The sequence below is a fragment of the Pipistrellus kuhlii genome, unplaced genomic scaffold (genome assembly GCF_014108245.1).
Source record: "Pipistrellus kuhlii isolate mPipKuh1 unplaced genomic scaffold, mPipKuh1.p scaffold_m20_p_1, whole genome shotgun sequence".
Classification (NCBI taxonomy): Eukaryota; Metazoa; Chordata; class Mammalia; order Chiroptera; family Vespertilionidae; genus Pipistrellus; species Pipistrellus kuhlii.
This window is the reverse complement of record NW_023425404.1, coordinates 15539527-15562047: the sequence shown is the minus strand read 5'-3', so window position 1 is coordinate 15562047 and position 22521 is coordinate 15539527. Positions and strand designations below refer to the sequence as shown.

The 22521-nt window shown below is 45.5% G+C and overlaps 1 protein-coding gene across 2 annotated transcripts; it reads right to left on the bottom strand.

Annotated features, from left to right (window-relative positions):
- Positions 1-1298: 1298 nt before the first annotated feature.
- SLC10A1 (solute carrier family 10 member 1) lies at positions 1299-22305 on the bottom strand. 2 transcript variants are annotated; one of them, XM_036432934.2, is made up of 5 exons: positions 21820-22305; positions 13416-13626; positions 5577-5755; positions 3703-3899; positions 1299-1624 (listed from the first exon to the last, which is right to left on the bottom strand). In XM_036432934.2, the coding sequence occupies exons 1-5, from the start codon at positions 22173-22175 to the stop codon at positions 1530-1532; spliced, it is 1038 nt and encodes a 345-aa protein (XP_036288827.1). In that variant the 5' UTR covers positions 22176-22305; the 3' UTR covers positions 1299-1529. The 2 variants fall into 2 exon arrangements, with proteins under 2 accessions (XP_036288827.1, XP_045435239.1); XM_045579283.1 differs by having other exon boundaries at positions 1532-1629; positions 3707-3899.
- Between the last annotated feature and the right edge of the window lie 216 nt (positions 22306-22521).

Below are 22521 nucleotides of genomic sequence, written 5' to 3'. Positions count from 1 at the left end.
GAGAAGTCATGAGTGGAGTGGGCATGAGTGCAAGCAGTTTTAAGACCAGTCTGCAGGGGATAGTGCGGCTTTTGTGCAACCATCTAGCAAGCTGAAAGGTAAGTTTGAGAGTAGCATCTATTTTGCCTGCAACTTTTTTATTTTATTTTTTAACATAGTTGGTATCCTATATAATAAAATGGTAATATGCAAATTGGTCTTAGAACGACTAATAGCTATGATGTGCATTGACCACCAGGGGCAGATGCTCAATGCAGGAGCTGCCCCCAGATGGTCAGTGCACTCCCACAGGAGTGCAACTATCCACTGAGCCAAACCAGCGAGGGCCAATTTGAGTATTTTCTTCAAATTGAGAAACCACTCATTTTGGCAGCATCTTAACTCTGAATTTTGAGGGACCTTAATGTGAAAACCACTAATGAACTGATGGGATATAAAATGATTGCATTAGTGAAACAATTCTGTTGATTTTTATATTGTTGCCTGGCTTTTTCTTGTTAAAGTCACCCCCTCTCCTCCACTGGGGTTAGTTTTCCTTTCCACTGGGTTATATTCTTTCATTATGGCTGTGTTTTTGAGTTTGTCTTGTCTAGTTGCTTTTGCATACTTCTTGTCTTATGTGGGTTCTCAGGAGCTTTAATCCCAATAGTGATGGAAGGAATAGGATCTGGGTTTTTAATGCTATTACAAAGGATTTTTGAAGTCTTCTAATCCTGCAGCTCTTTGAGCATTATTTTTTAGTAATAAAACTTGGAATGGCCCCAGCCAGTGTGGTTCAGTGGTTGAGCATTGACCTATGAACCAGAAGGTCATGTTTCCATTCCCACTTAGGGCACAAGCTTGGGTTGTGGGCTTCATTCCCAGTAGGGGGCTTGCAAGAGGCAGCTAATGGATGATTCTTACTGATGTTTCTATCTCCCTTCCTCTCTGAAATCAATAAAAATATTAAAAACAAAATCCCCTTGGAACTGGATTTGGGTATTAGATTTTGAGGAAACATTTTTTGACTAGTTCACAAATCAAGTTTTTTTTTTTTTAAAAAAAATCCCTACCCAAGGATATGTTTATTGATATTTTAGAGAGAGGGGGAGAGAGATGCATTGATTGGCTGCCTCCCAGAGGCACCCCAGCCGGCAACATTTTGGTGTAAGGGATTTTGCTCCAACCTTCTGAGCCACCTGGCCAGAATGAGACAGAGTGCCATATAAATATATATCAGGCACAGTTTTAGGGATGCAGAGGTAAAAGGCAGTTTGAGTTCCTTCAAAAGATTGTCATTGAGCAAGTCTTCTTTTAAAAACAAATATCAAATTCTAGGCTGGAGATAGGTGAGGCTTTTAGAATTAGACACCTCCCAACACCCCCACCCCCACCCCCCATCTGTCATCCAGGCAAGACTCGATGCTGATAGTTTCTGCTGGAAATGTTGGAGAAAGACTCAGTCACTGCTGGTGTGTTCCTTTCATCTTTCTGCTTTCTTTGTAGTTTGCCATATTTCCTTCTGAATTATCTTCTGACCTGAAACCAGGTCACTGGGGGAGCTCCTCTTTATGGGTGCCATTTCCCAGAGCCGCTGGAAGGGTTTCTTCAGTTGGGGCAGCTGTGTAGGTTATTTTTATCTTATCTGTCAAGTTGAAAAGGGTTATGGGTAGGGGAGGAGAATGAGAAAATAGTAAATATAAAGCTTGTTCAATCTGGAAGACAAAAGACCAATTTACCCCTAGGGTGGGCTGTTTTTTCTATCGACCATCTCTCCTCTCATGTCTTGGTTCTGAAAGGATTTGCTTTCCCTCAACTACCCTAATGGTAATACTAGTCACAAAAGGTCTAATTAGCAGAATACTGACTCTGGGACTCCATGTCCAACTTCATTGTACATGCAATTCAATAGGGGGATTGAATGTAAGCGAAGTTGTTGACTGCATTTGGGAGCAAGCAGGGGTCAGGGAGAAAAGAACTTCAGGGAAGTCTTCCAAGGTAGGTTCCCTGCCCCTCCCCCCATTTTGTTTGGTCTACTTTTCCAGGCTGCATGGCTGTGGTGTGCTGTGAAGAGGGGGTCTACATTTCTGGCTCTCACATCTCTGTAGAAGGGTACAGATATCAAAACCATAAACACTTGGCAGATTCTTCATCCTGAGTACTGCTGCGTGGGTCCTTATGGTCCATTTGGTAGTTTTGTCCTAGGGTCTTCTGAAGTGCATTATGAGGGAAGTTCATTGTGAGTGAGTGAAGGTCTTGAGAGCCAAATACCCATAATTAGAGAATGGCCTCATGAGGGCACTCCGGGCCTCTCTGGGATTAAGACTAGGAACCTGATGGGTTGTTGTAGAAACTTTCCCCCTCTCTTGCATTTTTTTGGTAAGAGAGTGGAGAGTTCAATGGGCAACAGAGGTCTGAGTTGCTCTTGGATAAGCATCAGACTAGATTTTCTACAGTTCTATACACTGAGTAGCCAGGTTATGCTGATCTCTGAATGCATCATAATCTGGCCGCTGTGTGTGTGTGTCTGTGTTAGAGGCCTGGTGCATGAATTTGTGCATGGGTGGGGTCCGGCCAGCCTAGCCAGGGGAAGGGGACACGGGCAGTTGGCTGGCCTGCCTGCTGTTCGAACTCCTGGTTGAAGGGACAATTTGCATATTAGCCTTTTATTATATAGGATATACACTGAGTGGCCAGATTATTATGCGTTCAGAGATCATAATAACCTGGTCACTCAGTGTAGTTTTGAACTAAAACTTATATAATGGTTCTGAAGTAAAATCCTCTTTCTTTTTGACTGCTTGATAACCATGATTGCATTTTAGTTCATTGTAAATCTGAATTTGCCTGCTATAAGATAATTTTACAGGGAAGTTGCATCTTTCTTTTAGGGTGTAAACCAGTCCCCGGGGCCTAGAAAAGGTTTTGAAGAGGCCCTCAATTCGTGGAAATAAGAGTTGAGGATTTGAGTGATTATGAATATACTGATGTTTAGAATATAAAATACTGAAATTTTATCAAGTAAGGTGGTTTCCTGGTTTGGAAAAAAAAGATGAAGGGTTTAAATCTACTTTGAGGAAGGGACTCTGAGCTTTCTTGAGTTTTGATTATGTTTGGAAGAGAATGAAATGATCTGAGCCTCTTAGGAAATAGGTGCTAAATTGGCTAGGAAGTGATTACTCCAGTAGTAATCAGATTAAGGGATAAAGCAAATCAGACCAGATTGTGAAAGCCAATTGTTCAGTAAGCTCACTTAAGTTTTCCTTTCTGTGGAATCCTCTGTTTTGGATTCGGGGTAATTAGGCTGCATTGCTTGAATGCTTTCCCTCCTGTAGGGGTGCCAGTAGTGCTGGGACTCTGACCTGGTTCTAAGATGGGAGAACCTACAGTACAAATTTCCTGAACTCTTGTGAATAGGGCCTTTCACAGAACTGATGTCTCACAGCTATCTGTTGGCCAAAATGGTTCTGTCCTATGTTCTCACCCTCAGCCCTATACGTGATTTCCTCAGTTAAAGCAGCTAAATTACCTAGTCCCATGAGGCAGACTCCATCCTAAATGGCAGCGAGTGAAGGAGTAACCTTGGCTCTTTGAGGCCCTTCGTACTTCTTGTTGCTATCTGGTTTCTAGTGACTTGATAGTTATAGCCCATCTAACATCCTTTCCAGAAACTTGTTTTTCTCCAATATGTGAGACCTCCAAGGGGAATAATTCAGTACTCACTCCTGGAAGGCTTGATTTTCTCATAGCACCGAAAGATGGCAATGAGGAGAAGCCCTTCTCCAAGCTGGCAAATCATGTAGAGGAGAGGAAAGAAGAAAAGTGGTCCGATGACTTCAGGGGCGAAGGTCACATTGAGGATGGTGGAGCAGAGTTGAACATTTTGGCATCCAGTCTCCATGCTGACAGTGCGCCTGCATCTGTGTAGGTTACAAAACAACCACCCTGTATGCCCTCAAGGAAGAGGCATGAGTGTACAGCCTCACTTCCCTATCTTCTTCCTCCCAGATACTGGAACAGTTTGAGACAGGAAGTGAGCCAGAGAGTGGAGTGCACATGGTTTCAGGAAAAGGGAAGTTGACACGTGTTAAAACCACCAATCCAGCCATTTTTTATTGTCTTGGAAATGGATGATTTGTCTACTTTTGTAGGGTTGCTAAGTTAAATTTGGAGAAATGGCCAGCTGGTGAGGGAGGAAAGGCAGGTGTGAGCCAGTTCCAATCATTAGCTTGTTATATTGGACTTACAGGACAATTAGAATTTTCAACTTATAGTAGAGGATTGAAATGCCTGAAGATCTTGTCCTGTTCCCAAGTTTCTGGCTTTGTTACCTTTAAAATGTGATGATGAGAAAAAAATAAACTTGATTGAGCCATATTTATCTGTCATTGGAATAAGGTCTCTTGGTTTTGCTTCCCATTTTATGAATTACAGGGATGTTTACATTTAATAAATGTATATTTAATTTGTTGAATTGTAATGAGTGTATTAAAATAATTGTTATTTACTAAAACCCCTGAGAGCTGTCTCAGCATAGGAGGAAGACTGCTCTGGCGATACTCGATGCCGGGGCCGTTAAGATCTGTATCATTCTGTTGTGAAAGTTTACGTCAAGTGGTCATTGGCAGTCTTTTGACTCTACTATCACCATGTGTTATATGCTGTACTATTTGTCCTTTATTAGTATGTTTTTAAAAATGGATGATTATTTTTTTAATATAAAATTTTTATTTTTAATTACAGTTGATACTATTTTGTATTAGTTTCAGGTGTACAGTATAGTGGTTAGACAATTATATAATTTACAAAGTGATCCCCTGATAATTCTAGTAGTACCCACCTGGCCCCATATATACAATAGTTACTGCAATATTATTGACTATATTTCTTATGCTATATCATACTTTACATCCCCTGGACTATTTTGTAACTACCAATTTGTACTTCTTAATCCTCTTACCTTTTTTACTCAGCTCCCCAACCCCACCTCCTACTGGGAACACAAGTTTTTTGAGGCGGGAGTGCTAGGGTGCTACTAATGTAAACTGCATAAGCATTTGTCTACTATGTTTAAAAAGAGCAAAAGTTCTGGACATGTACTGCTTGTATAGAGAGGGTGTCTGATGTTCCCATTCCTGGCTTTCAGAGATACCTATTCCCTTAAAGTAGCAGCTGTTTGTGAATTGGATTAGACTCTAGCTGAGGCCCCTGCTACGTCAGTTCTGAGTGCCATTTAGCAGAGCTGTCACTTGATGGTATTCTTGTAAAAGGAAAAATGTGGAAGAGGAAGAATATTTGTCATAAAGACACAGAGTAACCACTGTGCCATTAGCTACTAGGGAGTTGGGCAGGAGATGGAATTTAGCCTCTGGAGGGAGCCATGACTTGCTGCTCTTTGGATGATTAGAGAGATTAATGTTTCTAACCCATTCAATACCTTCCCAATATTTCAGTTCAAAGTCCCTTGTTCAGTTGATGCATTTGAACATATTGCTGGCGAAATGCCTTCCCCGGACCTCAGATCTCCTCATCCTTTTCCTGAGAGACCAGGACAAGAATGAGGCCCACAAAACAGTGAGACCTAAAATAATACCTACTGTCCATTGAGGCGGAAGATAGCAGAGAGAATGTAGCCCAGCAGGAAGCCGATGAAGGGCATCAGCGAGGAGGTGGCCCACAGGTGGGGTGTCATGACAAACATGATGCTCTTGCCCACGTTGATGACAGAGAGCACTGTGATGGCCACACTGAGCAAAAGCATGATGATCATTCCTCCCTGAGAATGAGGACGGGAAAAGGCCATTAGAGAGGGGTGGGGGTGAGGATGGGGAGAAGCAGAGAGGTGAGGTGAAGCCCAGGTGGGCATTGGAGGGGAAAGACATTTTAATTTTAAAAAGTTGGTATTTGAAGTGGAAGGGAATACAAAGACCTTTATTTCCCATGTTTTTGGGATTCTTTTCAGTAGCTAGGAAGCTTCTTGCAGGGCAGAGACCCGATTAACACTTGTTACTGAAGACTAAGCCAAGTGCAGCATCTGCTTGATATCTGTGAATACAGATTTTCAGTAAGTGGCTCTGAAGGAATGAGACAGTTCAATTCTCCCGCAAAGTGGTTCTTGTAAATTAAAAATTCTTTTGCAAAGTCATTGACTGCTTGTGTACACATCCAACAACACTGTCATTGCGCCAAAGAGTTGGGAACTTAATCTGTTATTCTTAGAACCTGTCCTACTTGTCTCAAATACCTCCATTATGCATAGGGACCGCATGCTTTCTATCGATAGGATGAATTTGACTCTTGGAAGTTTCCAAGAATCATTTGAAGTGAAGCTGGTAAACAAGTTGGATGATCAAGACAGGTAATGTGGGTTCAGATCCCAACTGTAAAGAGATGTACCTTTCTTAGTTACAAAGGAAGTTGGTTACAAAGGACGTTCCCAAAAGAGAGTTTCAGAAATATCTTGGATAATAATGGCATCATAGAAACAATGTAGGTGTCCACCTTAGCCCAGTCAAGTGCTATGAAAGCAACATTTATTGCTCTTAATAATTACTATTAAATATGTTAATATTTAACATGAAAGCAATGTTGAGTTTTATTAAACATTTTTATAGTTGCATCTTAATACAATTTTCAATATATTTATAATGAAACTAGAGGCCTGCTGCACGAAGATTCATGCAATAGGCCTTCCTTCCCTTGGCTGCCAGCATTGGTTTTCCTCCAGCACCCGGAACCCAGGCCATAGCAAAGCCAAGCCGTCAGCCTTCAGGCTTGGCTCTGGCTGCAGTGGAGCCAAGCCTTCAGCCTTCAGTGGAGCCAAGCTTTCAGCCTTCAGGCTTGACTCTGGCTGCAGCAGAGCCTTCAGTCTTCAGACTTTGCTTTGTGCCTGTGTATGCAAATTAACCCACCATATTTGAGTGCATACACACTCCTGATTGGTTGGTGGGCATCGTGGAGGTATGGTCAATTTGCATCTTTTTCTTTTATTGGTGTAGATTACAATGTTACAATTTTCCAGCAGGTGACAGGAGGCAAACTTTAAAAGTGCATTTTCTTGTCCTAATCATTTTGGTTCAGTGGATAGAGCATAGGCCTGTGGACTCAAGGGTCCCAGGTTTGATGCCCATCAATAGCATGTATCTTTGTTGCAGGCACATACCCAGTAGGGGGTGTGCAGGAGGCAGCTGATTGATGTTTCTCTCTCATCGATGTTTCTAACTCTCTCCCTTCCTATCTGTAAAAAATTAATAAAATACAATAAATAAATAAAAGTGCATTTTCTTGTTTGCATTTTGGAAAAAGATACACTCCAAACTGATATATATGCACAGATTTAATGCTCTTTGTCTTGCTCATTGTTTGAGTAAAGATATATTCTAGTAAATATATACACATAGCAAATGTAATGATTAATGAGTTGGTTCAGTGTTCAGTTTATTCACATGTGTAGCATTTGCTACCCCTAGTACCATTTTAAAAAATCGTTGTAAATTATAACACAAAAATTGCCATTTTAACCATTTTTTAATGTACAATTCAATGGCATTAATTAGATCCACAAGGTTGTCTTGGTAGCATTTTAAAATTTATTTTCCTCAAATTTCAGTTGCAGCTTTGCATTTCTGATTTTAAATCCTTATTCCAACTGATGTGGTCATATATCACCTGTACCAACTAGTTTCTATCCCAGGATAGGAAGGAATTTAATAGATTTCATCAATAACCACATACTTCAATTTTTATTACACGACTTCACTGATGAGCTGCTCAGTTTGCATTATTTCTCCTTCTGGATTCCTGTTTGTTGTTGTCTTCTATCAAATGACCAAATAGTTCTTGATCCCTTCAAAAGAGTATAGTGAATAATGGAAGGGGCAGGGCATTGGGCTACAGGAATTGCCCCATGAATCTGGCAGCCCTTTTTCTCTGTGGGCATTTACTCTCATGCTTTCACTCTCGCTCAGTCTCCCCTTCTTGGGGGCTGTAGAGTGGTTATGAGCACAGACGTTGCTGTGATCCTGGTGTGGAAACTGCCTCAGCTAGTTTCACGATGTGTAAACTTCAGTGAGTCACTCAACCTCTCTGACCTGCCACATTAAAATGTAGCTCCTATTTTTTTTTTTTTTTTTTGCCAGACTACTTTATATATTTTATTGATTTTACACAGAGGGAACTGAGAGGGATAGAGAGTTAGAAATGTCGATGAGAGAGAAACATCGACCAGCTGCCTCTTGCACACCCCCTACTGGGGATGTGCCCGCAACCAAGGTACATGCCCTTGACCGGAATTGAACCCAGGACCTTTCAGTCCGCAGGCCGACGCTCTATCCACTGAGCGAAACTGGTCTTGGCATAAAGTGTAGCTCCTATTATTACTCACTGGCCTGGTGCACGAAATTCATGCACAGGTAGAGTCCCTAGGCCTGACCAGTAATCAGGGGTGATTTGGGCCTTCCGGCTGCTGGCTGGGGCTTTCCTTTGTTCCGTACTGCCCCCTGGTGGTCAGCACATATCAGCGAGTGATCGAACTCCTAGTCTCCGGGTGGAACTCCTGAGGGGACACTTTGCATATTAGCCTTTTATATATATAGATAGGTAAAGGAGAAGAAACATTTCAGTTTCCTGTCACAGTCCTGTCATCTGTGGGAATCTCATGTCCACAACCACCTGCTTCACCACAGGTCACTGGTTTTTGTACCGCTTGACTGCACTGGCCTCTCAAGGGATTGAGACTGCGATGAGTGTCCATTCATGGGCAGCCAATGCCATCAGCTTGATCCAGGAGATGACTTGGCCTAAACTATTCCCACAGAGGTGGCCTACACATGCGAATGACCCAACTAGTCATATCCTTTTGGGAGATTTCAGAATTACAGGGACACAGGAGCAGATGTAAGTCTTAAAGACACAGAGCAGCAGAAGCCACAGGTTGGCAGAAGCTATGTGACAAAAGGGGTCGGGTTAGTTCAGTAGCAGCAGGTATGACGAAAGCATAGGTAGAGTGGCCGAGTCAGTGCAATGGCTGGACCCTTTTTAAAAGAGTGGTGGGAGGCTTATGGTAAAACTGGTTACTGGTCATGTTGTGCAACCTTCTAACCACACAGCCTTGATAAACCCTTGCATGGGTAAGGCAAAGTGCTACTTGAACTGCCTTTCTAAATAGAGCGGCCCTGATCTTGTATATTGGCATTATCTATGACCTCCCACTAAGAAATGCAATTGGTTAAACAGAGTTTGAGCCAATACCTTCTGCCAGAGCCAGCTTTTATGAGTTAACTTTCATTTGGAAATCTCTAGGAGGGTTAAGTGTGCAAAGCGGCTGGGATGAGTGTTGGCTCATTTTTCAGGTGTAACTCATAATTTATGGAACAGGGAGATGAAGAAGCCTTAGAAGCAAGGAAGTGTCAGCCTTTGCCTTGTGGCCGCACTTTTGTCTGCGCCTTCATAGGAGTGAGTGCTGTTTGGGAGTATTTTTTTTTTAAACATTTTTTTAAAAAACATTTTACTGATTTTTTACAGAAAGGAAGAAAGAGGGATAGAGAGACAGAAACATCGATGAGAGAGAAACATCAATCAGCTGCCTCCTGTACACTCCCCATGGGTATGTGCCAGCAACTAAGCTACATGCCCTTAACTGGAATCGAACCTGGGACCCCTCAGTCTGCAGGCCGACACTCTATCCACTGAGCCAAACTGGTAAGGTTTGGGAGTACCATGGGGGTTTAGCCACAGTAAACTGGGTTTCATGCACACCTGTGCTTTGTAAATTGCCTTTTATGCGGTTGTTACTGGTCCTGTGCTTCTGTTCCAGGTGAATCGTGGCCCTTTAATGTTCTCTGGGGTTAGTTTGACTCCATTTTTAGTATGGGACTGAGAGTGGTGGTGCAGCACAATAGAAGCAGGAGGCTGATAATGTGGGCTCTGCCAAGTAACGCCCCTGGACCTCAGTTATTCTACCCATTAAATGGGAATGCAGCAGGAGCCAGGTGAGAAGGCTATTGTGAAGGACTTTACAGCTTTCAGATCTTAGATTTTTTTTTTTTTTTTTTGCACCTTCAGCACACTTTTGATTAAAGTTATTCAGAGGTAAAAATGAGGTACATGTTCTTATGTCAACTGCACTTAGGGTTCTAGTTATTTGGGTTTCTCATCTATACAATGGGGAAGGGTAGAGTCACATTAAATTATATCAGGGGTCACTTCGTATTTTTGTATTCTGTGGTTTTTTCCCCCCTTTATTTACACGCCGCCACAAGCCATGGTAGATAAACGAAATGATGAACACAAACATGCTTCTGGAATTTTTTCTCCTGCTAATGTGTGGGAGAGACAGAACATGCCCTGTATTCCTTTATTTATTATCAGCTGTGGGCTGTGGGCGCACTGTGACAGGTGCTGGGATTCAGTGTGAAGACCCAACCTTAGGACCTTTCTCCTTGAGGAGCTCAAGGTGAGGGGAATAAACACGCAGGTACTTACAGCACAGTGTGATAAACGCTGCAAGGGCCCGGGGTTGGGTGCAATGGGAGTAAATAGGACCAGCATCCTACCCGGGCTTGTGAGCTGAGGAACGCTTCTGGAGGAGATGCTGTTTGTGTTGAGACATGAAGGGTGAGTGGGTGTGAGCCCAGAAAGGTGACGAGTGAAGGGGACTGGGAGAGGGGAGTGTCCAGGTGGAGGGAAGGATGTGGGCAAAGAAAAGAGCTGAGACTGGGGAGGTCAGTTGAGACCAAATCAAGAAAGGTCAGAGGAGCCACAGGAAGGAGTTTAAACTTTATCTATCGTGGGGGAGAGTAAGGAACCCAGTGCCGGCCTTTAAGCAGTGGTGACATGATGACATTTGAACTTTCTACTCTCAGGGTAAGTCAGGGTCAGGGAGCCCAGGTTAAAGGTTATTTCAGTTGTCTAGTGAGAGGGGAGAGAGGCCAGAATGAAGACAGTGGGCTAGGATGGGAGGAATGGATGGATTCGAGTAAAAGCAGATAGAATTGAGAAGCACCGATTAGCATGAGTGGGGTGGGGGTGAGGTGGGGGGGGAGGGGACGCTGAGAATAACTTTCAGGTTCTGGCTCAGGCAGTTGGGCATGTTGAATGGAATGCTGTTTCTTGGGGTAATCACAGGGGGGGGGGAGGGGAGGAGCCGGCTTGGGGCAGAAATGCTTTTAATTTAAGACACACTGAGTTTTCAAAGCATATTCATGTAGAAAGGTTTGCTGATTGTGAAGAACTAACTCAGAGATGTTCTGGAAAGGAGAGCGAGATGGGAGAGCAGTGGAGGTGGGGAACATGATCAATAAAAGGAGTTTTCTGAGAAGCAAGGGTGGAGGGAATGGAAGTGCCAAGAGCGGAGTAGGGTGATCAGCATAGATGAGGAATTGCATCCATGTCTTTTAAAAAATATTTTTTTTTATTGATTTCAGAGAGAAAGGGAGGAGAGATAGAAACATCAATGATGAGAGGGAATCATTGATAGGTTGCTCCTGCATGTCCCCTACTGGGGATTGAGCCTGCAATCCAAGCATGTACCTTTGACCAGAATCTAACCTGGGGCCCTTCAGTCTGCAGGCTGATGCTCTATCCACTGAGCCAGACTGACTAGGGTGCATCCATGTCTTTCAACAGGCAGGAAGGGAGCTGTGGCACAGTATCAATCAGTACTGGGTCAGGACATGGCAAAACTACTCTTGACAATGGTAGTGTGAGAATAAAATAACCCTGAAAACCTGAATTGCAGCCTTAACAAAAAAAAAAAAAAAAAAAAATTATATTGATTTCAGAAAGGAAGGAAGGGAGAGAAAGAGAGAGAGAGAGAGAGAGAGAGAGAGAGAGAGAGAGAGAGAGAGAGAAGAGACATCAATGATGAGAGAGAATCACTGATCAGCTGCCTCCTGGAGACCCCTTATTGGGGATTGAGCCCACAACCAAGGCTTGTGTCCTTGACTGGGATCAAACCTGGGACCTTTCAGTCCACAGGCTGATGTTCTATCCACTGAACCCAACCAGCCAGGGCTGAATTACCGTTCTTTTGTCTCAGGGCTCAAGCAGCCGCTAAGCCTTGGCTTCCAGGTAGCATGCTGTGTAGACTGGCCCGAGGGCTCAGGAACAGGGGCAGGACAGAAACAGGCCCTCAGAATGTTGGAGGCAGAGAGAGTCCTTACAAGTGATGAGCAGTGAGCCTGAGTGGAGACTGACAGAGACAGCTCTGAGGTCACGAAAGTTGGGAGGAGGACCCTGCTAGCCCTCCACGAGTCTTAATTCTTCCAAGGACAGGGCAGTGGCATGATGCCCTGTCTGTGACCACAGTGCTACCCCAGACCCTCTGGGGTCTTACTCCATTCTCCTCCCACCCTGCTCCTGAAATGGCTGGAAGTGTACACACATCTCTTCTCTGGGATCTACCCCTCTGTCTTCTTGACCAGTCAGCCAAGTTTGCCCTTGGTTCCCTCTGAACTCCTGTGTTTGGGCTTGTCTCAGGCTTACCCAAGTCTCATCCTTTCTTCATGTTCTGGCTCAAGACTGTCCCCTCCAGGAGGCCTTCCGTGACTACCCAGCCCTCACTAACCTCACCTCCTTGCACTCTGCCAATGCTTCATTGTGCACTGTGTTGGGTCTTGTTTCTCATGTGCTATTTTACTTTCTGCAATAAACTCTTTGAGAACAGTGAATCCTCGGACAGTGTGGGAGAAAAATTAGCATTAGTAGGTGCCTAATAAAAATTTAATTTTATTATTAAAATACTATATAATAAAAGGCCAGCGACCATACCAGCATAATGACCAGAACGACTGATTGACCAGTTGCTATGAGGTGCGTTGACCACCTTTCGGTCCCTCTCCCTAGCCCGCAGGCTCCGATTGCTGGATGTCGAACAGGGAATCATGGGGAACTGGGGTGGGTGGCAGTGGTGGGGCGGGACTGGAGACTGGCGAGCAGGTGGAACAGCTGACCTCTGATAGATCACCAGATGGTGAACAGGGAACCAGGGTGGGTGTCGTCGGCAGCGGGGTGGGACTGGGGACTGGTGAATGGGTGGAAGGTGGCCCTGATCGCAGGCTAGGCCTAGGAACCCTACCTGTGCACAATTTCATGCACTGGGCCTCTAGTAATGGGTATTCTAGTAATGAGTATCATGTCCCCTGAGAGTACTTTAAAAAGGTTAGGAAGAAAAAAAGTAACACACACACACACACACACTAAAAGTTTCTTCCTAACTTTTTGAAAGTATTCTCAGGGGACATGATAATCCCATGGAGTAGGTGTCCAAATAGTAGGTCTTTTGAAAAACACTCCCCCAATCCCCCCCAACAAACAAACAAACAAACAAAAAAACAAGGAACAAAACCAACACAGAAAAAGCCCAAATGACTTGCCTCAAGCCACACACTGAGAGGAGAGCGGTGTTCTTGCTCCCTGCCCGGACCCTAGGATCTTACCTTGGTGACATAGCGTACGTATTGTGGCCTTTTGGCGTTGAGGAAGATGCCTATGGTGCAAGGAATGAGAATCATGATCAGTGATAGCACAATGCCTCCATAGGGCACCTTGTCCTTCAGGTCTCCGTCGTAGATCCCCCTGGAGTACACGTACAGGAGGAGGGGCATCATGCCCAGGGCAATGAAGGTGGAGCAGGTGGTCATCACGATGCTGGGTGGGAGACAGGAAGAGTGCAGAGAGAAAGCTCATTAACACAGACTCTTCGGGCGAGCGCCGACGTCCCAGACACACCCTGCTTCCTTTCCTGTCCCCGCTAGCCTGAGGGGTAAGCATGCCATCTCCCTGTCGCCGAGGGGGAAGCTGGGGACCAGAGGAGAGGCGGCTTGTCCAGGATCATGCCGGTGGCAAAGGCTGAGGCAGGATTGTACCCAGGTCTGTCCAGCTGCTTCCCTCCCTGTGTGCTTCATTGTGGAAGGAGCGTCTGATCTCCTTTGTAACAACACTTTTTGCTCTGAACACTTGCCCTATGCAAGGCCCATTCAGAAGAAAGTTAACCGCATGACTTCATCACTCTGAGCATATCCCGCTGGATCACAGAATGGCCCACAGTCATGTCTGTCTCAGAGCCTAGGGAGGTCTGGACACAATGGCTGTGTAACTGGGATAACAGGATTAACTACATCGAGAACATATTCTCCCTTGGAGATTCTGAATATGAGACACAGTGATAGAACGGTGGGTCTTGGAGAGGGGGTGACATTGGAGGGATGGTCAGGCAGAAGCCAGAAACATGCAAAGAAAAAGTGAACAGAGGCCATGAATGGAGGGACCGTGAGAAATAGCAGCAAAGCCATAGAAACAGAATAATTGAAGGGTCTATTGTGGAGCGATAAGAAGGCAGCAGCAGTTAGTTACCCATTGCCGAGTGAGTGACCGGAGAGCCTGCTTTGCATCTTGACTGCAGGTCTAGTCCCCAACACTGATAGTTCTCACGTTATTTGCTCCTTGTTTTATCCTTACATTATTTAAGATAACTTGAGTGTGAGTCTCAGAGCCTGAATAATACATCCTCCCAGCTCTAATTTGTATCCTATTACCATTTCCATTTGGAATGCAATACATGTGAGCCCCAGGACCCTGTGCAGGCACAGGCCTTCCAGCACGACCAGCTGAGAGCATGAAGCTGGCAGGAAGCAGTCTTGGACTTGGGGATTCTGACCTTATATATGTGGCTTTGGCTTCCATTCTAGTGGGAAGGTTGGGGGCGGGTGGGGCAGGGGAGGAGAAGATTGGCAAGACCTCAGGAAAGTCACAGTAAGGTGTATCCCTCCTCTCCACAGCCCCATCCTCATCTTCATTGTGCCCATCCAGGTGAACTATAGCTACATCAAGTACAGCCTCGTCCAAAGGGGCCAGAGGGCAGCCATCAAGAACAGTAGCAGGGGGAGGCACCACAGGACAGGAAGCTGTCAGAGGTGAGCAGGGACCCTAAAGAATCCTGTGGACTGAATAACCCTTCCTTAAGAACATCAGCATAGGCGTGAGCTTTAAGAAAGTAAGGGAGGTTTCCAGGAATCACAAACAAAGAATGCCAAGTAAAGTGCCTTCATTTAGTTATTGATAGGCCCTGCAATTTTAAGCAAGGTGAGGCACATGCTAAGGCAATTTTACTGGGGACCGATACAAACGAGTTAGGTTCCCACAGCATCTCATCAGTGCTTTAATGGAACAATGTTGACTGAAATGAAGCCAGGGTCGAGTGTTGTGATAATCTGGAAGTTTAAGTTTTAATGCTCAAGGGAGAGTCCAGAATTGATATCTTAGGCTTCTGAAAAGAGGAAACTGAAAAAAACAAAACATCTCATTATCTCATGGGTCAAATATGAAATAATGAAAAAAAGGTAATATTTGGGACAGAATAATAATATAATGCAATATTAAAAAACACGGGGGAGGTGATCTTGGATTAGGCAATGGTTTCTTAGATATGATACCTAAAGCACAAACAACCAAAGAAAAAAATATAAATGTGACTTTACCAAAATTAACACCTTGGTTTTGGCTGGTGTGGCTCAGTTGGTTAGAGCCTGTACCGTACCTGGAAGGGTGGCGGGTTTGATGCTCGTCAGGGACATACCTGGCTTGCATGTTTGATCTCCAGTGGGGGGGGCATGCAGGAGGCAGCCGATGGAGGTCAAGCTCTCACATCGACGTTCCTCCCTTTTCCCTTCCTCTGTCTCTAAAAAGCCCCAACAAACTATTCTTTTTTTTTTTTTAAGAATGGTTTAACATTAGATAATCTATTATTGAATTAAAAAATGGTACAATCATTTTATAGGTGGAAAAGTGTCACTCAACAAAATTCACTGTTCATACATGATAAAAATTAGCACACTTGAAACAGAATGGAAATTCCTGAACTTGAAAAGGGTTATCAATCAAAAATCTACAGGAAACAGTATACTTAATGGTGAAATATTAGATGAATAGCAGTATCATCAGCTTGGTTGTAAATTATACTATATATGGGTCTTTGCTAGCACAGCAAAACAAGAAATAGGGAAGGTCTAGAGATGGGTAAGGAAGAAACTAAATTTTCATCATATGCCAATGATAGGACTGTCCACAGAGGAAATCCAAGTGAATTTCAATTATAACTAGTAAGTAAGAGAATCCATGTAGTTCTGAGTACATTATTAATACAAAAAATTTTATTGTCTTGGTCTAGTAGAAAAAAGAATCATCATATGATTTTTCAAAAAGGTTTAACAGTAGATAATCTATTATTGAATTAAAAAAGGTGTCATTTATAATCATAAAACTATAAAATATTTAGAAATGAGTAAAAAAGATGCAAAATATTTAGGGGATGAATTATAAAACTTCGTAGAAAGGTATAAAATAAGGCCTAAGTAAAAGAAAAGCTACACTATTTCTATGGACGAGAAGACTCAATATTATAAAGATGGCCTCTAAATTTATTTATAAATTTAATGCAAATTTAATAAAAATTTCAGCAACATTTTTTGTAGCCTTGAGAGCTAATCTTAAAATTCAAGTGTAACAGTAAAGGGTCAAGAACAGCTGGTGTGCCCGTCAGCAGATGAGTGGATTAAAAAACTGTGGTACATCTACACAATGGAATACTATGTTGTGGTAAAAAAGAAGGAATTCTTACCATTTACAACTAGAGAGCATTATGCTAAGTGAAATAAGCCAGTCAGAGAAAGATAAATATCACATGATCTCACTCATTTATGGAATATAAAAAACAATATAAACTGATGAACAAAAACAGATTCAGAGCCAGAGAAGCATTGATTAAACCATCAAACCTCAGAGGGAAGGTAGGAGAGGATGGGGGGGAGGGGGAGAGATCAACCAAAGGACTTGATGCATGCATATAAGCATAACCAATGGACACAGACAAGACGGGGGTGAGGGCATGAGTGGGAGGCTGGGGGGCAATGAGGGGATAAGGACCCATATGTAATACCTTAATCAATAAAAACAGAAACAAAAAACCCATATATTTAAAAAAGAATAGCTGGTGTAATCTTCAAAAACAAGGAAGGGGAAACTTACCTTTCAGAAATGAAGATTTATTATAAAGTCATAATTAAGAAAATGTGATATTGTGCAAGGATAGTCACATAGACCGATACAAGAAAAGAGAGATTCCAGACACAAGCCTGTGCATATTTGTGAGTTTCATCTGTGGGAGAGATGGCATTACAAATTACTGGATAAAAATTAACTCAGTGGTACTGGGGATTTTCTTTATAATATAGAAAAGAAAATCAGATCATAGCATGCATAATAAGTTTTAGGTCCACTGAAGACCTCCATGTGAGAAACAAAACTTTAAAACTGTTCAGAAAAAACTTAGGGGAATATCTGTATGACCTTGAGGGTAATACAAGACTTTAAGAAACCCAGAAAACATAAACTGTCAATAAAAGATATTGGCAAATCCTATTGAATTAAAGTAAGCAGTCTGTGTTTAAAATGTTATTATCAAAGTGTAAAGACAAGCGCCAAACTGTGAGATGACTTGCAACATATACAAACAATACAAACTACAAATTAATGAGGAAAAACACTATAGTCCCATAAAAAGCAATTGACAAAGGATATATTTCCTGAAGAGGACACCCAAATGGCCAATAAATATTTGAAAAGGTACTATGCCTCCTATGAAATAAAAATTTTAAAAAAATATATATATTTTGATTGATTTTTTACAGAGAGGAAGGGAGAGGATAGAGACTTAGAAACATTATCAGCTGCCTCCTGCACACCTTCTACTTGGGATGTGCCTGCAACCAAGGTACATGCCCTTGATTGGAATCGAACCTGAGACCTTTCAGTCCGCAGGCCGAAGCTCTATCCACTGAGCCAAACCAGGGAGGGCTAAAATTAAAAAAACTTAAAACCACTGTGACCCCTTTTAGTCTCACCAGATGGCAAAAATGGAAACATCCGGTAATTCCAAATACAGAGGAAGACATGGAAAAAGTGCAACTGCTTTAGAGACAGCTGTAGAAGATGCATGAACCCCATGACCCGCCACCTGCTTCTGTTATATACCCTCTCACACATGAGCACTGAGGCACATGCACAAGGCCGGTCACAGCAGCAACACGTGAAGTTCACGTGAAGTCAACACGTGAAGTCCACTGACAGCAGGAGAACAGATAAATACAAGCAAACTACACGGCAGTGCCAAAGCACAAAGGAGCTATTTAATTCCTGTGCTTCTATCTCAGAAAAAAGTAGGTTGTCAAATGACATGGGCAGTATGATAGTGTTTGCATGACGTTGAAAACAGGCAAACACAGCTGTGCATCTTGCTTATGGATCAGTACCTAAGGAGTAATAGTATAAATCACACCACAATAGTGCGATAGTGCTGAGTTCCGGGAGGTGCTCCCTGCGGGGTGGGGACAGGGAGAGGAGAGCGGGGCGGGACGGGGCGCACGGGGCCGGCTATTGATCCCTCTTAGGAGAAAGGCCACACGCTGGTGGGCTTGTTTGGATGTCCTTGAGCGGCGGAGTCATGCTTACTTTGGCCGGGTGTGTCAGCAGCGCTGGAATTTGCTCTGGGACTTGGTGTGCCTTGTGCACGCAGGGGTGTGGGAACAGGCTGTCCACCTTCAGGTGCCTCCTCCACATGGGTAAGTGCTGGACCCTGGTCAGGGACGCCCACCTCCCGATTTGCTGGAATCTGTGATTGTCATGCTCCCCAGTTTACCCTGAAGGACAGGAATTGGGATGGATGGGTGGGGTTGAGGGGGAGCTTGACTCAACCAGGCTCGCGTTCTGAGATTGGGACCTGTTCCATAGTGATTTGTGGGCCCCGTGGCCTCTCGGGGAGCCAGGGGTCAGAGGGAAAGAGCATGTTTGATTTTTTATTTATTCTTTCTGCCTATGTTCTTGGAGCACAGCACCAGCCTGCTTCCAGCCCCTGTCAATAGAGGCAGAAGCTGAGGGGACTGGGAGCCAGGCTTCCATCTCATCCTGGTTAGGCTCCCTCCTTCATGGTGGCTCTGGTCTCTGCTGGGAGTTGGGTCAGAGGGAGCAGATGAACCTGAGGGGCCAGTTGCCTCTGGGACCCTCTGTCTCTGACAAGCTGGGCTCGCTTCATCTTCGAGGACATTTTCTCTCGCCTGGGGCTATCTGCTTTCTTGGGAGCTTGTTTAAGTGGCTGCCTGGTGGCCCGGCCTCCCTGAATGTGCCTGCCCACCTGCAATGGGATGGTGGCCGCCCCAGACTCACTCCATCTGGGCGGCAGAGTCCCAGGAAGGAGACACCACTTTCCCACAAATTCTGGGAAGCCTCGGGCAAGTCTCTGAACTTCAGCTTCCTCAGGACCGGTGCTTACAGAGAAGTTCTCCCCGGCAGCCTTTCAGGGACATCTGGCCTCGGACATGTACTGTTTGACTGCACAGTGTTCCTGTTTTTGTTAATCTTCACCCGGGAATATTTTTCCATTGATTTTTAGAGAGAGTGGAAGGGAGGAGACACACACACACACACACACACACACACACACATACAGAGAAGCATCCATTGGTTGCTTCCTGCACATGCCCTGACCTGGTCCGGGGATCGAGCCTGCAACTCAGATAGGTGACTGTGACCAGAATTGAACCCTTGACCTTTCAGTCTGTTCATGGAGCCAAACCAGCTAGGGCAGATGCACGGTGTTTTTAAAAAGGTTTAAAGAGTTGTAGAGATTTCGCAAAAGAAGGGAGCTTCTACCCTCTCTGGAAAAGCAGAAGCTGCGGTGGTGGTGGGTTCCTGCGCCCAGAGAGCACCCAGGGCGCCTGCATTGTTCAGGGGGACCTCCCGGCACTGTGCTCCTTTCCGCCCAGGCCCGACCCTGAAGACATCTGTGCAAAAGCACAGGCTTGGGGTCCCCCGGCTCAGTTTCCCCATCTCGGCGCCTCCCCACAGGCTGCTGCAGGAGGGTTGCAGGTAGACTGCTTCGTGCAGTGCAGGCTCTTCTGATTGCTGGTCTCATGATCATAATCACACTACATGTCCTGGAGGAACTCACATTGGAATACGCAGTCTGGTAACGTGTGATGGCTGATGGTGAGCTCGTGCTTCGCAAGGGGGCCTGAGGCGTAGCTTAGCGTGCATGGGAGGTGTGCCTACGGGAAGGGGCTCTGGAAGGTGGATGACCAGGCAGAGCATTATCGCTTGGGGGGCCCAGGGTAGAAGTGACCATCTCCAGGTCCCCAGACAAGGAGGCTGAGCAGGACAGGATCGAGGTCCCATCCCTGAGCCACTGGGTGTGGGTGGGGGCTGAGGGCCTCAGACATGCAGCTGCATTGAAGAGACCTTGCCAGTGCCCTTGGGCTAAAGAAGCAGGGGCATCTGGCCAAGGACACGGACACACTCCCCCATTGTCCTTAACCCTGGCCTGCCTGCTCTGCTCTTCTACAGAGGGCCCCTTCCCAACAGCCGACTTTCCGCATCCCTTCTCAGCCAGAACTGGACACGGAGGTTGCATTGAGCCTTGTCCAGGGGCCAGATTAAGACCGAGGGCTTGCCTGGCTGGTGTGGCTCAGGGGTTGAGCACTGACCTATGAACCAGGAGGTCAGGGCATGTACATGGGTTGTTGGCTTGATCCCCAGTAGTGGGCACGCAGAAGGCAGTCAATTAATGATTCTCATTATTGATGTTTCCATCTCTCTTTCTCCCTCTCTTCTCTGAAATCAATACAAATTAAAAAAATTTTAAGATTAAAAAAAACACACAAACACCCAAAACCTGAGGGCTTGCTTTGTAGCAGGAAGGATTTGGATTAGATTAGAGGGAAGACTTTCCTCAGAGGGTGGATATGTTCCCCTGGGAGACTTGGCAAGCCAAGCCTCTTCCTTGCCCCTCTCTTCCATAGTCTTACTTCGGCGAGGACTGAATCCGATGGGTGGAGACTCCAAGCTGCTCAGATGGAGGGTCCTGGTAAACCCCAAGTATCATTCTCTTTTTTCATTTAAAAATATGCCCTGGCCTCACTTGGCTTCACCAGGAGGGACGTTCCTCCTTGGGTGCTCTCCTTAGTGGACGTTGGCCAAGGGCAGGGTGCTGACAGACACCCAACCGGACTGTCTGAATCCACTGCCCTCCCTGCTAGAAAAGCGTCCCTACTGAGGACCCAACCAAAGGACACAGCTCGAGGCTGAGGCGTAGATAAAGGCAGGAGCTTCTGCAGGTGTTTCCTCGGTCAGCATAGGGGATGCTGCTGGTCCCACTCCCCGCTCTCCCCTTCCCCCACCCCCTCACCAGTTTGGCTGGGGTGAGGCCCAGCATCACCTGGCCGGGGCTGGGAAACTCTTGGATCTACCTGGTTGTGTCTTTACATGGAAGTGTTTCTGTGTCTGATGGGAGGATGGGACAAGTTAAGGGAAGACATCCCGTCTGCCTGGATAGTTGGGAGGAGCTTTGGGAATCCCTGCTTGCTCTGTAGGAATTAGAGGTGCCTATTTGGTTCCAAGCCAGATCTTGATCTCCATGGAGATGTCTGGAACCAGTCTGCACCCCCTGTAAGATCTCTGACCTCAAAGCAGACACCTTGACCTCCACTGTAGGCAGGTGAAGTTCTCCAGAGGCCCATTTGGTGTAAACCAGTCCTTAGGCCCCCCCTGAGATGCCTCTGGGAATAGGGGGTCCCCAGGATGCCACTGGACTAGCGTGGCCCCTTTGGTGTGGTGCTTAAACCAAGACAAACCCCAGCGCCTGCTCCCAGCCCAGCATAAGGTCTTAACAATAAATGCCCGCACCTCGAGCCCTGCCATCCACCCAGCACCTACTCCTCTCTTTAGGCCAGATTCCCCCCGCGATTGTGACACCTCCAATGCGGCTCATGTCCCCAGGCTCATTCCCAGTCCTACCTGAGGTTCATGTCCCCTTTCATGGCCAGACTGAAGACGTTGGACAGGTTTCCCCCCGGGGAACAGCCGCAGATCAGGATGGCTATCGCCTCAATATTGTTCAACCGGAACAGCTTGCCCAGGGCAAAGGCGGTGAGGGGCATGATGCCATACTGCGCCACCAGGGCGATGGCCAGCCCCTTGGGCTTCCAGAAGTGAGCCTTGATCTTGCTGAACTCCATGGTGCAGCCCAGCGACAGCATCATGATGAGCAGCATGAACACCAGGATGATGCTCAGCGCCAGGTCGGTGGGGCGCTTGCCGAAGTTGGGCGGCAGGGAGAAGTTGAGGGGGACCGACACGTTGAGGGTCTCCATCCTCCTGGGGCGGCGGAAGGCCGGGAGACCTGCACGCCCTGGCTCCCTCTGCTGCTCGGTCCTGGCTGGACACCTGCGGTCACCTCCCGGGGCCGAGTGTCAGGACAAATGGAGCTGCTGTGGGTCTGATATGTCCTACCCTGGTAGGCTGCCCAGATCAGAATGCAAATAGAAGGATTACACAATTGGCTGTGGTCTCAAAGGGGAGAGCCCGGAGCCTTGTCTGCCAGGCCTGTCCTGTTTCTCCCAAATTCCTCTACCTTTCTGGGCGCCGCTGATGCTCCTTTAGCACTTGGCTGCTTCTGGAACCAGGGACTTCTTTCTCATTTGCCCCAGATATTCTGTT